Genomic DNA, 14,759 nt, shown 5'->3' with positions numbered 1-14,759 from the left:
TTAAAAATGACCGATCTAGTGCATCCATGGTTCACTGCATTTGACTTATTGTTGACAAAGTTCAACCATATGTAAATATTTTACATTTAAATGAATTAAATACATTTTTTAAAACTTCTTACCATGTGTCTTTTTGCTAGTTATCCTGTGGTTCCCAAGGCAGAGGTGAAAACCATGCAATGGCCTAAGATTTCAACCATGAGTTCTTGTCCATCTAAGATTCTGATACTAAAGGTGATGTCTTATCCAAACCCTTTTTCCTGAGCACTTACTATGGGCACTGAAAGCAGGCAGTGGGGATACAAAATGAATTAGAAAGTCCCTTCCTGTTAGAATCACTAGTCTCATGAACTAGGAATAAAGACAATAGTTGGTGTGGTGGGAAAAGGAGCCAGAAGAAGCATGAAAAAAGGTCTGAGGAATGAAACTGTGTTATTCAGGGGAAACTACAACTAGTTCCAGCTTTTAACTCAAAGGGTAAAGAGAGATCAAATCATGCAAAGCCTTCATTCCATGCTAAGGAACTTAAGTTTATTTTATGAATGAGTCACAACTAAAAAACATTAAGCAGATTTGCATTTTATATAATTCATTTTCTTCTTTACCTTCCTAGTATTAGTTTGGACCATGTAATGCTGCTATTTCTTGGGTTGAAAAGGATCAAATATTGATGATCTCCTAAGGGTCAAACTAAATACTTAATATAATTTGAAATTATATTTTTAATTGTGTTTATATGTTGAATGTCTATCTCTATGGCTAGACTGTAGACTCTGGAGCCAGACAATTTGGGTTTATAAACCAGTTCTAATAGCTGTATAACCCTGGACAAGTTACTTAACCTCAAACTTTTATTTTCCTTGTCTCTAATGGAACAATACTCCAGAGAGTTATTGTGAGCATTAAACAAGCTAATATACATTAATGCTTGGAAGGTACCTGGAATAGAGTGAGCGCTATTTTAATATTAGTTGTCGTCGTCGTTGTCATCATCATCATCATCATCATCATCATCATCATCACTGTCCAAAAGCCTATGTTAAATGTGAAGGATGAAAAAAATACTAGAGCTAGAAATGGAAGCACCATCCTTTGGTTAGATGCTACACTTTTTCAGTAATCTTCCCTCAGCTGAAGTTAAATGACTAATCCTAGAAAGATATTTTCTCAACCCTTTAAACTTTCTAATGTAGTGTTAAAGTCCCACACAATTTCTGAATCATACAAAATATTTGCAGGAAATGAAACTGAGTTATGTGGGACTTTCTTTTTTTAATCATGGGCCTTTTATAAAGCACTGGTTTAAAACAACAACAAAAATTGATATGCAAGTGTTCCTGGCCTTTCTCCATTTCTACTTCCCTAAGGAGTGATGTAAAATCAAGAAGAAAGAGCAAAGACAATAGATTTGAGCTAAGGCTTGGGAGGTGAGTGTGTATGTGTACGTGTGTGTGTGTGTGTGTGTGTGTGTGTGTAAGGGGGAATTTGAAGAAATATGTGCAAAAGAGTTATGGTTTCTAAGGGAAACAATGATGAGAAAAGGCAGATTTTAAGAAATGGAGTTAGAAAAAAACAAGTAAAGGACTTACACTATTTTGAAGTTTATCGTGGTTGCTGAACTGGATTTTTTTCATTGCAATGCCTCTCTTAGACTGGACCACATGGTGGGTGGCTTTCTAAGTATTACAACTGTGTTTCAAATTCTCTTTTCCTAGCAAATTTTTAGTGTTATATTCTGTCAATATGGTGTCTATGTTCAGTGCCATTGTATAAGTGATTGAGACATACACGAACAGCCCTGCCAGTGTGGCTCAGTGGTTGAACATTGATCTATGATACAGGAAGTCACAGTTCCATTCCTGGTCAGGGCACATGCCTGGTTGCAGGCTCGATCCCCAGTAGAGGGTGTGCAGGAGGCAGCAATTCATGATTCTCTCTCATATTTCATGTTTTTACCTCTCTTTCCCTCTCCCTTCCTCTCTGAAACCAATATATATATTTTAAAAGACACATACACAATTAAAGCATCGTTCTACCTTGAATTATCTATTTATTCTATGATCCTTGCTTCTGTAAAACCTATTACCACACTCTCTTCAAGACCACCAGCTAAAAGAACATGATTATTTTGAAACCAACTCAAAAGTTTTGAGCCAAGGGAAATTAAAAACCAGTTCAAACATACTGCTGTCTTACAAAATTGAACTCTTTGGCAAAGTATTACTTGTTAGAAATTTCTAACAAGTATCTTCAGGCTTGCATTGAAGTGAAGATGTTCATGATATAGAACAAATCCGCAATCATTAAAATTTTTGTGTGCATCAGGGTACACAAAACTTGTCCATAAGCAGCTGCTTCTTGGTGAGAAGGATGGTGCTCAGGCCATTTCAAGTAAAGCCACTGCTTTGGACAGGACTCGGGAGTACCTGTGTACCCAGATTGCCAATGGCCCCAGAATATTATGGTGATCAGCTTTACTTAAGGTCTCCCAGGCCCCCTTCGAAGTAGTCTAGTATAAAGAAAGGACTCCAGACTAGGAATTAGAAAACCTTAATTCTATTTCTGGTCAAATTTCCTATATGGTCAGGGGATAGAGTTTACTAGTCTCCCAGAATGATGAGAAATCCTTACAGCTAGCTCTAGTAGTCTATTCTTCTGTAAAAGTCATTAACAAATACAATTTGCCTCAGCATATACTTTTCCCCTAAACAAGGTAAACAGTCTACTTTTTTTCAACATCCAATGGCACATTATCTCACTGCCTTTTCTCAGTGTTCTTGATTTTCACTGGATACTCATCAGGTCCCCTTTAGTAGGTGCAAGGTTTCTTGATGGTATTCACCTGCATGCACAGTTCTTCCTTCTCCCCAGAGCACAACTGCTAGTCTAGCTTAGAAGAGTAAAATGTACACCCTAGCTGGTTTGGCTCAGTGGATAGAGCATCGGACTTCGGACCAAAGGGTCCCAGGTTCGATTCCCATGGCAGGCTCCTCCCTGGCCTGGGCCCTGGTTGGGTGTGTGCAGAAGGCAACCAATCAATGTGTTTCTTTCACATGGATATTTCTCTCTGTCTCTCCTGCTCTCTTCCACTCACTCTAAAAATCAATGGAAAGGAGACGTAATACTTTTACCATTTGCAACAGCATGGATGAAACTGGAGAGCCTTATGCTAAGCGAAATAAGCCAGTCAATGAAAGAAAAATATCGCATGATCTCACTCATTTGTGGACTATACTGAACAACATAAACTGATGAACAAAAACAGATCCAGAGACAGAGAAGCATCGATCAGAACGTCAAACCTCAGTGGAAAGGTAGGAGAGGGTGGGGGTGAGGGGGAGAGATCAACCAAAGGACATGTATGCATGCATATAAGCCTAACCAATGGACACAGACACCAGAGGGGTGAGGGCATGAGTGAGGGGGGTGCGGATGGGGGGTATAAGGGCACATATGTAATACCTAATCAATAAATAAAAAATAAAATAAATTAAAAAATTAAAAACTTTAAACAACAAAGAATTAAAAATAAAATAAAAATCAATGGAAAAATAGCCTCAGATGAGGAAAAAAAGAGTAAAATTTACAAAATATATGGTGTCAGCTATCTTCAAGTATCTAATTCTTTTTTTAAAAAAATATATTTTATTGATTTTTCACAGAGAGGAAAGGACAGGAGTAGAGAGTTAGAAACATAGATGAGAGAGAAACATCGATCAGCCACCTCCTGCACACCTCCCACTGGGGATGCGCCCGCAACCAAGGCACATGCCCTTGGCCGGAATCGAACCCTGGACCTTTCAGTCCACAGGCCGACGCTCTATCCACTGAGCCAAACCGGTTAGGGCAGTATCTCATTCTTGAGATAATTATCTTAAGGTTCATCTATCAGCTTTCTTATATTTATATTATTTCACAATGATTAAAAGCTACCATTGAGAATTGATATGCCAGATATTATCCGAAAGCACTCTAAGTATATATTCGCTAAATTACATAATTACATATATATATATATATATATATATATACACACACACACACACACACACACATATATGTGTGTGTGTATATCATTATATACATATAATGTATATACAGGGTGAGAAAAAGTAGATTTATGGGTAACTATCACAATAATTAATAAATAATAATACAAGTGTAAACTCTGGCCCTGGCCAGATAACTCAGTTGGTTAGAGTGTCTTCCCAATACACCAAGGTTGTGCGTTCAATCCAGGTCAGAGCAATATACAAAAACTAACCAATGAATGCATAAATAAGTGGAACAACAAATCAATGTTTTTTAAGCTTTCTCTCTTCCTCTCTCTCTAAAATCAATAAATAACAAATTTTTTAAAAAGAATAAACTCTGTTTTGCATACTCACAACTATAATCTACTTTTGCCCACCCCATATATGCACACACATATCTATATACTTCTATGCACACAGATACCTGTATATATACGTGTGTGTGTATGTACAACTACACCGTTATTAAGCACATTTTACAAAAGAAGCTGAGAATCAGAAGAAATTAATCATCCAAAGCCACACAGTTTGTAATCAGCAGAGGTTGCATTTGAGCCAGGTCTTCTTTGTTTTAAACACTCCGAGCACAGTTCCGTGTCTATGGAAAAGCAATGCATACAAGAAGCTATTTTCAAAACTGCAAAATAAGTGGTATGTTATCTTGGAAATAACATAGGACTTTAAAAAAAGTGTCCTGGGACCCTTCCCAGGTCCTGCTGATGGCCGGATATGCCATCTTGAGGGAAATACTCATATTTTCTGAGACCTCAATTTCCTCTTGCAGAATGAGGGGCTTAGAGAAGATAATCTCAAAGGTTTCTTTTGGCTCTCAAGAGGAATGATTTGCTTCTGAAAGGCATCATTTCTACAATGAGGATAAATACTCAGAATTCCAACTATTCTGAATGAAAGGTAACATTCTCTCCTTCAGCAATAAATAGCTATGGTCTGGTCATCCTTCAGATCTTAGCCTAGAAGGCATGATCTTAGTCTATCCTTCCCCGTAGTCCCCTCTTCATACCATGAGCATTTTTACTTAATAGCATACATCATAGTTTGCATTTACAAATTCATTTGTCTGCTCACCATTGAAACCCTGCGTGGACTCAATGCCTGGGCTTGGCATGGAGAAGGGACTCCATAACATCTGTCAACTGCATAGATTTTAAAGGGGCTCACGGCTTCCAGGTTTTCAGTACTGTATGATCTCAAGCTAATATTTCTTCCTGTCTTTCCAGAAGAAAAGAGCTTGGTCATGAGTCTTTCATGCCATAGGGAGGACATACTTTATTTATTTTTCTTAGTTCCTGGCAACTTTATTTATTTTTCTTAGTTCCCGGCATGCAGGAGAAGCCCTGGATGAGCCCGGCCTCCTACAACTCTACACAGTCACCATGCACATCGAGGAGTTACAATACCACTTTTCCTAATATCTTGGGGATGAATACTGAAGGTGACAATATGAACATTTATCAATGCAACTATGTCTAGTTTATATATTGCATGGGAGAAAGTATGAAGCTGAGGCTTACTTACTAATTTAAAAGAGGGTGGATAAACGATTCCTTCTGTGCTTGGTGTCCTTGGCTAGAAGCAGCAGTAAAAGTGCTCCTGAGCCCTCTACTGAGGCTGTACTGACAGGCCTGCCCCTCACACATTTTACAGGCTGCTGTGTCTTTCGGCCGGGAATGTACGACTGGTAACAGCCACAGCTACTTGGGTAATTGGGGGCAGTGGGTTTGTGAGCCACCCCCTCTCTTCCTGCAGCTGCTCCCCTGGGATGCAAGATTACAGAGCCGTGGAGCAGAGGGGGCTGCCGCCCAGCGTGGCTGAGGCTGCTGGGCGGCCATTCGGCAGTGGCTTGTTGGCAGAGAGCAGTCCAGTCTGGGACCACACGGAAGGCAGACATGCTGACTACAGCACGGAGCAAGAAAATGAGCGCTTCTGCCTATGTTTGGTGGGCGAGGATGGGAGGAAGAAAGCAGGGGTGTTGGGGACAGTGCCAAGCAGGGCTGTGGATGGAAGTGTGGGAAGATTCAAGGGGAGGCATATTGCCAACTCAGAGGCAGTTAGGCTGATGTCCCCCCTTTTTTCAGCTTCAATGAGAAATCCTGCTGGGTTGAGTGGGAGCAAGGCCAAGAAAGGAGTGACTCTGCCCCGGGGGCGGGGGGGGGGGGGGGGAGTGGAGGATGGTGGGCCCAGGAAGGATGCCTCTGCCAGCTGGGATCAGGCCCAGGGAAGGGAGGGGAAATTGAGGGAGGAAGAAGAGGGGCAGCAAGATTAATGAGAGGAAAAGAAGAGCACAAGAGGAAACGGCCTACGAGGAGAAGAAGAAAGAGAAAGCAGGTCAGGTAGAGAAGGGAGGGCCACGCTTCTGTGTGGCAGAAGGCCTACCTTCCAAATGTCAGAGCAATGTCCACATGACCAAGCAATGACAGACCATGTGGTATAGTATAAAGTAAACCTACTGTGTTCCTGGTGCATGTTAATTTCCATGGAAATACACTTTTTCCAAAGATCATATCATGGAAGAGCTGCAACTTATTAAATAATCATGTTGCTTTTTAGGTAAAAAAAAAAAAAAGAACAAACAAAATGCTATCATAGAAAAACTATATACTACTTCTAAATACCAGGTATTTCCTAAAATATAATGAAGGACACAGGAATCCTACATTGCTCTTCTTGCCTTTCTAAGAAAATATTTAAAATATCAAGAGCCTCTGGTAAAGAAAGCTAGAGGAGGTAAAATTACAAATATTGATGAAGTGAATTCCATGTTGAAGTGACAGCACTTTTAGAGCTTTCTGAAATCCCTTTATGGAGGCTTGTGAAGAGCTAAAGTACCATCAAGTGAATGCTACACTTTTCTGTGACAATCCCACGAGTTCCTGGGGCCTGAGGATAAGAATCCCACTGGCTTCCATCTCATACAGAGACTGAGGCGTATTTTGGTTTATGTGCTTGAGGACAGATTTGGCTGTTTACTGATTACAAACAAGGCATCCCACATCCTCCCTTCCCAGTTCTGAACCTAGGCTTCAAGGGGCTTTGCAAGCTTCCATTCTTCCCCTTGGAATTCTGCCATCACATGGACACACCCAGGCGGGCCTGATGGAGTCTGAAGGGCCACCTAAAGGACCACCTAGCGGTCCTACACAATCCCATTTTAGACCAGACTCCAGCCAGCTAAGAGAACCCAGTTAAGATCAGCCACGCAGCCTACCCAACTCACAGCTCATGACATGCATGAGTTGACACGCCGAGACCAAAAGGGCTGCCCAGCTGACTCATGAGCAGTAAGTCTGAAACCTTTGAGTTCGGGGATCATTGTTTACACAGCAACAGATAACTGAGAGTTAGACACAAACTGGAGACTCACCTGTGCACTCATACTGTAGACCTTCCCCGTAATATCCCTTTTCACAGACGCATTCATATTGACCTGTGTGTGTCCCACATTTGCAGCTTGCCATTCGGTCACAGCAGTCTCTGCCGGCTTCACACAGATGTGAGCAATGAGACATATCCTCTTGAATGAAACTCCCAGAAGGCAGATCTACCCATGATAGAGGGTAATTAAAAAAATGAATTAACGGTTGAATGCTACAACTCTAGTTACTAAGATGTAAGTGCAAGCTGGAGAAAATATCTTTTCATATCTGTTTAATTCCCAACTGCTCCCCACTCCCACCCAAATATGAAATTGTGTTACTTGCACTACCACAGACTGGGGATTTGTTTCAGCCAGTTATTTCAGTCCGGGACCTCATCACAAGTTCTGGAGGCCACACGGGGTCAGGCAGATATTAAGTACTTCAGGGAGGAATCTCCAGATGCGGCAGGAAGTAAAGCAGTCAGTCCACCCCAGCAGTGCTCCGCTGCTTCAGTATTTCCAAAATCCTTGTCCAAATACATGAACTACAACCCTGACTGCTTCGTAAGGGTGTTGCTGTGAGCTACTAACTAAAGGATTAATTCCACCACTTGTATAGTCACTGGATTAAAGATTTAAATAACGGTACCACAACAAGTTAAATAATAGAAGCAGGATCTGGTTTGCCTCTCAACTTTAAGTAAATCATTAAGTTTTATGTAAAAGAGACATGAAGAAAAACCCCAGTTACTGAACTGCCATGTGCTGAACACTATCCTTGATGAAATTTTAAATAGTTCATGCAATCCTCCTGATAAAATTATGTTAAATATTACAGTTTTTTAAAAATAGAGGAAACTGAAACTCATAGATGTTAGATAAATTGCTTAAGGTAATAATAAAGGATAGTTATTGAGGGCTTAGTATCATAGGTGCTCAGTATCATTAAAAATAATTTCATATGTATTAACCCATTTAACTTTTGCAGCAATCCGATGTAGTAGGTACTATTCTCATTCCCTAGTTTATAACAAGAAACTTAGGGAGTTCAGAAGTGAAATAATTTGCCAAAAGCCACTCAGCTAGTGGACGGCTAAGTGGGATTTTTTGCTATGTCCACAGCTAGCCTGAGGTCTTGCCCTGGACTCGTCCCTTGGAATGACAAGTGGGGCTGATCTGCTTATTATAAACATCCCTAATTGCTTAAAATCTCATGTTGCTGTGATTTGCCCATCAAAACGAATCTTTCACGCGGATACCTGCCAGGATCATGCTTATCTGCCACATGGCTTCGGTCCGAGGCCAGATCTCCTGTCATTTCCTCACAGTCCACACTTTCTCTGTGGCTCACCAAGACCCATGCCCATGTTTTGCCTGGAGGTTCATCTAATTTAAACCATACAACTAAACATCTTTATAAATGTGTACAAAGAGTTCTAATGAGTGGATTTTCTGATCTTATTCTCTGTTGGGGCAATGGTCTTCAGCTTTTACATAGCTCGTGTATCTTCAAACTGTCAGGTCAAGAAGTATGTGTTAAGCATTTACTGCCCCAATATCTTCATGTGTATTTCTGGAAACATTCTGGTGAGATTCACTAGGCCTATCTCTGAATGTTTACTTCATCTCTCTGGGTAACTGTAAATGAGATCTAAGTCAAGGCTTCCCACTCTGTGTGTGGCCTCGACACACACCTAAATGCATTCCATTGATTCTAACTGTTCCTGGTGGGAGCATATGGATATTTTAGTGAAAATATATCACAGCTGTTAAAAAACAAAACAGATACTGTTGTTGCAAGGTCAGAGTGCCATCTCTGTGTATGAAGTTCAACACATCTCATAACACACCAAGGACACCTGGGCATCATGCTTGGCGAGGACTTCATAGGGTTTGATTTTACTCTCTAGTGCTGTGATGGCGAACCTATGACACGCGTGTCAGAGATGACACGCGAACTCATTTTTTTGGTTGATTTTTCTTTGTTAAATGGCATTTAAATATATAAAATAAATATCAAAAATATAAGTCTTTATTTTACTATGGTTGCAAATATCAAAAAATTTCTATATGTGACACGGCACCAGAGTTAAGTTAGGGTTTTCAAAATGCTGACACACCGAGCTCAAAAGGTTCGCCATCACTGCTCTAATGGGTTTCAAGCTGTAAGAGATAAAGAAACCCCATTTAAATGCATCATCCTATGCCACTAGGTTTCCATTACCTTCGTGCAATGCCCGGCGAGCTAAAGCCTCAAATTCTTCAAAACTGTGGAGCAGGTAGCAGTGCTCCTCCTTTGGGGGAGAAGCCATGTCATTCAGTTCTCGAATGTTCCCTTGCCATATGCCAAAAGTGAAGATCTCCACTCCAAAATCTCGCAGCATTGCTGCAACTGGCCTAGGATCTCCCCCATTGGAATAGCCATCAGTGATGAGAAATATAACTTTAGTCGCATTTTCTCTAGAATGATGAAGAATTTGCTGTAATGAAACAGAGAAAGTTAGCATGAGTTTGTAGTGCATTGACCTACTATCTGCGTCCCTTCTTATGTAAAATAGTGTTTGAGCCCAGCTGGCATGGCTCAGTGTTGAGCGTTGACCTATGACCCAGGAGGTCACAGTTCGATTCTGGTCAGGACACATGCCTGGGTTGCAGGCACGATCCCCAGTAGGGGGTGTGCAGAAGGCAGCCAATCAATGATTCTCTCTCAGCATTATGTTTCTATCTTGCTCTCCCTCTCTTTTCCTCTCTGAAATCAATAAAAAATATATTTAAAAAAATAAAATAGTGTTTGTGACAATCATTAGCCTTTCACTTGAGTGGGGGAAGGAACATGGATCACAGAGAAATAGGCACAGACTACAGCCTACAAGGGTCTCACAGAACCACAATAAACCTTAGAGGCATTTAAAATGTATCAGCAGCAGCAGCACTGCCATGGACCTCACTAATAGAGAACAGCAAATGTTTATGGAATGAATTTTTATTAATAGTATCACTATTGTTAAACTTTTTTATTTTCAAGCTCTCAAAACATGAACCAGATCTGAGTCCCATGAATCTACTTCCAAGCATAACCACCTGTCTGTTTGTCTGTCTCTCTCCACCTCATGATCATACACTAAAAGCCTAACCAGAGGGAAAATGTAAGTGAATTTGTTTTTCAGAGTCAATAATGGCCAGCCTTCCCTTCTATATTTGTTTTTCCACTGCTCCTCCAATATTGTAGAATGGATTCAATATTTCATCTTTCTTACTGGGACCGACCACCCAGTATTAGCACAAAATCAGCTGTTGGTGGTGGTATCCTATCTTCATAAGAAAATGCTGTTTTACTCAACCTGACACCTGGGCTTTATTATTTTAGGATGAATGAGTTATGCTTTATAAATGTTATATGCTATTCCTTCTCTATAGATAGAAGAAAAATAAAACTTTTGAAAAAGGCATCTATTCATTACCACTGATGCTTTGTAACATCAAACTGAAAAGGCACAAAGAACCCAGGGGTGAGTCTGGCACTGTAACTAAATGGCCCCTTGTTGCTTTTCATTATGGTTAGATAAGAAAGGTAATAAAGTGCCGGAGTATTATATTTTCTGACAAGTTTTTAGAAGGCATTCAATGCTTACTAGGCAGTAATTCAAACACTACATTCAGAAAGTCTGGAAGAACGGCAATGATAGCCTAGATTTTGTTAAAAGTTAAAAAGTGATGATATAATTTAAATAATAACTTTGTCTCAATTCATTTTTAGGAGCAGATTCAGCCATAAGACCCAGATTCTCTTAAGATTATAAAATTCATGCTTATAGAAAGCATTCTTCATAAATACATGATCATTAGGTATTGATTCTAATCCAGTAACCCTTACCAAATTTGTTAGTGTTTGTGAGCGAGAGATAAAACCATTAAATCTGAATTTAAAGACAATTAAATTAACCTAAAAAAATATGACTCTGGGGAACATCTGGAAACCCAGCAATTGAGAAGAGATAGTCAAATACTTCACCCCACTCCTTCTCAAAAGCCTACTACATAGGCTATTAAAGGGTACTAAGGGCACGCCAAAGAGAACCAGAAACTATCTGAAACTCCTTCTGGTTAAATAAAGGATAATTTGAGTATTAATAAAAATAATAATTGGAATGAGGCTTGAAAAGTATAAAGTATATATATGTATAGGAATATATACATATACATATATTCACATGCATATATATACATATACACACATATATACACATACATATGTATGTACATGTATAGACATATATATTTATAAACATTTTCAGTTAGTACATACCCCAAGCAAAAGTCCTAGCAATTGGAATGGACGGAAACACACACATACACACACACACACACACACACACACACGCACACACACTCCTTTTCATTCAGTACCACCTCTGGGGAAAAATTCAACGATCTGTTATGGATGGCATGAAGCTAGATATTACTTTATTTGCCCCCAAAGTTGTGTGTCAGTATTCAAAGGGGACCTCCAAGTTCCAGCGCTCCAAGATGTGGCAAGTTGTGTTTACAACATTCGTGCTCTTGACTAAGCTATAAACTCTTTCTTTCTAAGTTGTTCCACTCTGAAATCATAACCCAACTCCCCTAAGCTTTCGCTCATTTTGATTACTCTTCTCTCCAGCAAGACCATGGCAGTTCACTGTAAACAAGACAATAAACTAGTGGAAATGTTGATGGAAAGGAGAAAGAGCAAGTCAACTGTCCCCCGCACACACACCGGCTCCGCCCAGTATGCTATTCTTGACGACAGTGCCTGGCCCAGAATATGTGCTCATCAATATTTATTCAATGAACTAATTCATAAATGAGTGGAGTGGATGAACTCTAGGATACGCTACAGAGAGTTACGTGAGTGAGTTGGCCTTGAGTGAGCAGTAGGAATGTAGGGAATATCTGTGTGTGTGTACATGCACACACGCACTGTGTTTTGTACAGCTTGTACCAAAATGTTTCCTTTTTGTGCCTTTCTTGTCCTGACATGAACAAATCCTATCTTGTAATATTAATCTTAGTTCATTGTCAATAACATTCCTCACATCCAGGAAAAGGATTTAGCAGGGATTTCTTGCTGAGCTGCTCCTTACATAAACAGCACTTTGAGGTGTGATTCTATTTTTCTTCTCTTCTTGCAGGGAATGGGTGAATTTTTACAGGAACCATTATATCTGTTGGCAAGGCAATATATTAAGCTTAAAATAGTAAGAATCGCAGGACTAGTAGTTCAAGCAAAGAATTACACAAGATCTGGGTTTGGAATGTCCTTTAGAGGAGGAGTGAAGAACTTACTGAAAATCATCTGTCCCCCTCCCCAATCTTTGTGCTTTATTGTACTTGAATAAAAAACATAATTAAAAAACACACAACATTTTCCATCCCTCAGTTCTAAGAAGTAAATAGGTCTGTGGTCACTTCTGTGGAATGTGGCGGAGGCCTCGCATGTGATTCCCTTTGCAGTGTTCCTGAAATAGTTTACATCATCTGCGATACTCTGTAAGGCATTTAAGAAATAGAATTTTTTTTTGGTCCAGGATACTGAATGAGGCAAGCTCTTTGCTGCCAAAGAAAAACTCAACGTGAACTTAGTATGGTAAAAGGTTATCGCCATCTGCATTGTATCAAGCCTCTGATTAGCTTGTATAAATCTCTGGCAGGGAAGTAAGCTCCCCTTGTCCAGCAATAGTCATTAGAATGATAAAAATGCAGGATTGTGTAACATCGTTCTAACACCCGAGATCCATCACCGTTACACAAGACTGCAATCCCCTCCCCCACAAAGTCAGGCCACAAGAGAACTGTTTTGAAAAATGGTCTTGAAAGAAAAATAGAGGTCACAAAATATCGGACTTGGGGACAATATTTGCCCTTGGGCTCCGGTAATTAAATACATGTGGATATAACTCCAAGCGCAACCCAACCTCAGCCATAACAAACCGCCAAACTTGAGTGAGGATAACTCAAGACAGAGAACTTCATAGGTCATCTTTTACTTTTTATATTTTTAAAATGTATTTTCATTGATTTCAGAGAGGAAGGGAGAAGAGAGACTTAGAAACATGAATAAGAGCGAATCATTGATCAGCTGCCCCACACCAGGGATGGAGATCACAACCCAGGCATATGTCCTGATCGGGAATTGAACTGTCACCTTCTGGTTCATAGGTCAACGCTCAACCACTGAGCCATGCTAGATAGGCTCATAGGTCATCTTTTAAAAAATGGATGCCATGAACTGTCACCTACTGTGATTGTATCAGAGCCATTTTCCTCCAGGGAGCAGAAAACTAGTAAATGATGCCAGGGTTCCAACTTCTTTTCCACATTTCTTTCTTTGTTAGGAAACAATAACTATAAACAAGACACCATATGATACATATAATACTTGTCTCATCCTTCAAATTCTAACATTTCACCAAGCTTTTTAATTTGAATAGTCAAATAGTCTCCAGCTTAAGGAAAGCTTATTGTTTAATATTTCTGAATCGTATTTCTGGGAAAGAAATTATGTATGCCTCTGTTGGCTCCTCATTGCCTGGACTTCATATATTCTATTGCTTTTTAAAAAAATATATATTTTATTGATTTTTTACAGAGAGAAATAGAGAGTTAGAAACATCGATGAGAGAGAAACACCGATCAGCTGCCTCCTGTACATCTCCCAATGGGGATGTGCCCGCAACCCAGGTACATGCCCTTGGCCGAAATCGAACCTGGGACCTTTCAGTCCGCAGGCCGACGCTCTATCCACTGAGCCAAACCGGTTTTGGCTCTATTGCTTTTTTATTTCATCTTACTTCCTTCTGGATTTGGTGGAAATGTCTCAAGTTTTTCTTCCATGTCACTGTTTGGTTTTATCCAGTGTTGGTTCCTTTCCCTCTAATGAAGAATTAATCTTGGCATTGCATTTATTTTCCTTGCTACTGTGGATGAAAAAGGGGCCACATACTGAACCCAACAAGCTCAGGGGAGACCAGATGACAGGCCCTACAAACTCAGAGAGCAATGGTCTGAACAACATGGATGGTCTGAACATAGAAATTCCTAAGTAAAAGCAGGTCATAGAGGGCAATGATATCCTAGGCCTGTAGCTTCCTTCACAAAGGTCAATCTTTACTTATGTGAGCCTATTTTGCATCTACAATTAACATACCTTTGAAATGTCAGAGTAACCTCTAGGCACAACTGCCAACACCAGAGTATGTGACCACGGTCCCCTCATTGCTATCTTCTTGCCCATGTACCATCTCTATGTGCTATAAGTGTTAATAACTATCCTATACCCACCAATGTGAAAGAACTATTTGTCTCTCTGT

General features: G+C 40.0%; 1 protein-coding gene across 1 annotated transcript in view; it reads right to left on the bottom strand.

Annotated features, from left to right (window-relative positions):
- The window catches only part of SVEP1 (sushi, von Willebrand factor type A, EGF and pentraxin domain containing 1), a 145,292-nt gene that overhangs the window by 113,234 nt on the left and 17,299 nt on the right, over positions 1–14,759 (bottom strand). The window contains exons 2-3 of the mRNA XM_070430919.1: positions 9,635–9,890; positions 7,417–7,593 (exon numbers count right to left, since the gene is read on the bottom strand). Of these exons, the coding sequence (XP_070287020.1) occupies positions 7,417–7,593; positions 9,635–9,890 (433 nt within the window). The remainder of the gene's footprint in view (positions 1–7,416; positions 7,594–9,634; positions 9,891–14,759) is intronic.

Source organism: Myotis yumanensis, unplaced genomic scaffold (genome assembly GCF_028538775.1).
Source record: "Myotis yumanensis isolate MYYU_CA2020_CCGP unplaced genomic scaffold, mMyoYum1.0.hap1 SCAF_12, whole genome shotgun sequence".
NCBI classification, from domain to species: domain Eukaryota; kingdom Metazoa; phylum Chordata; class Mammalia; order Chiroptera; family Vespertilionidae; genus Myotis; species Myotis yumanensis.
The sequence above is the reverse complement of the archived record's forward strand: the minus strand, read 5'-3'. Positions and strand labels throughout refer to the sequence as shown.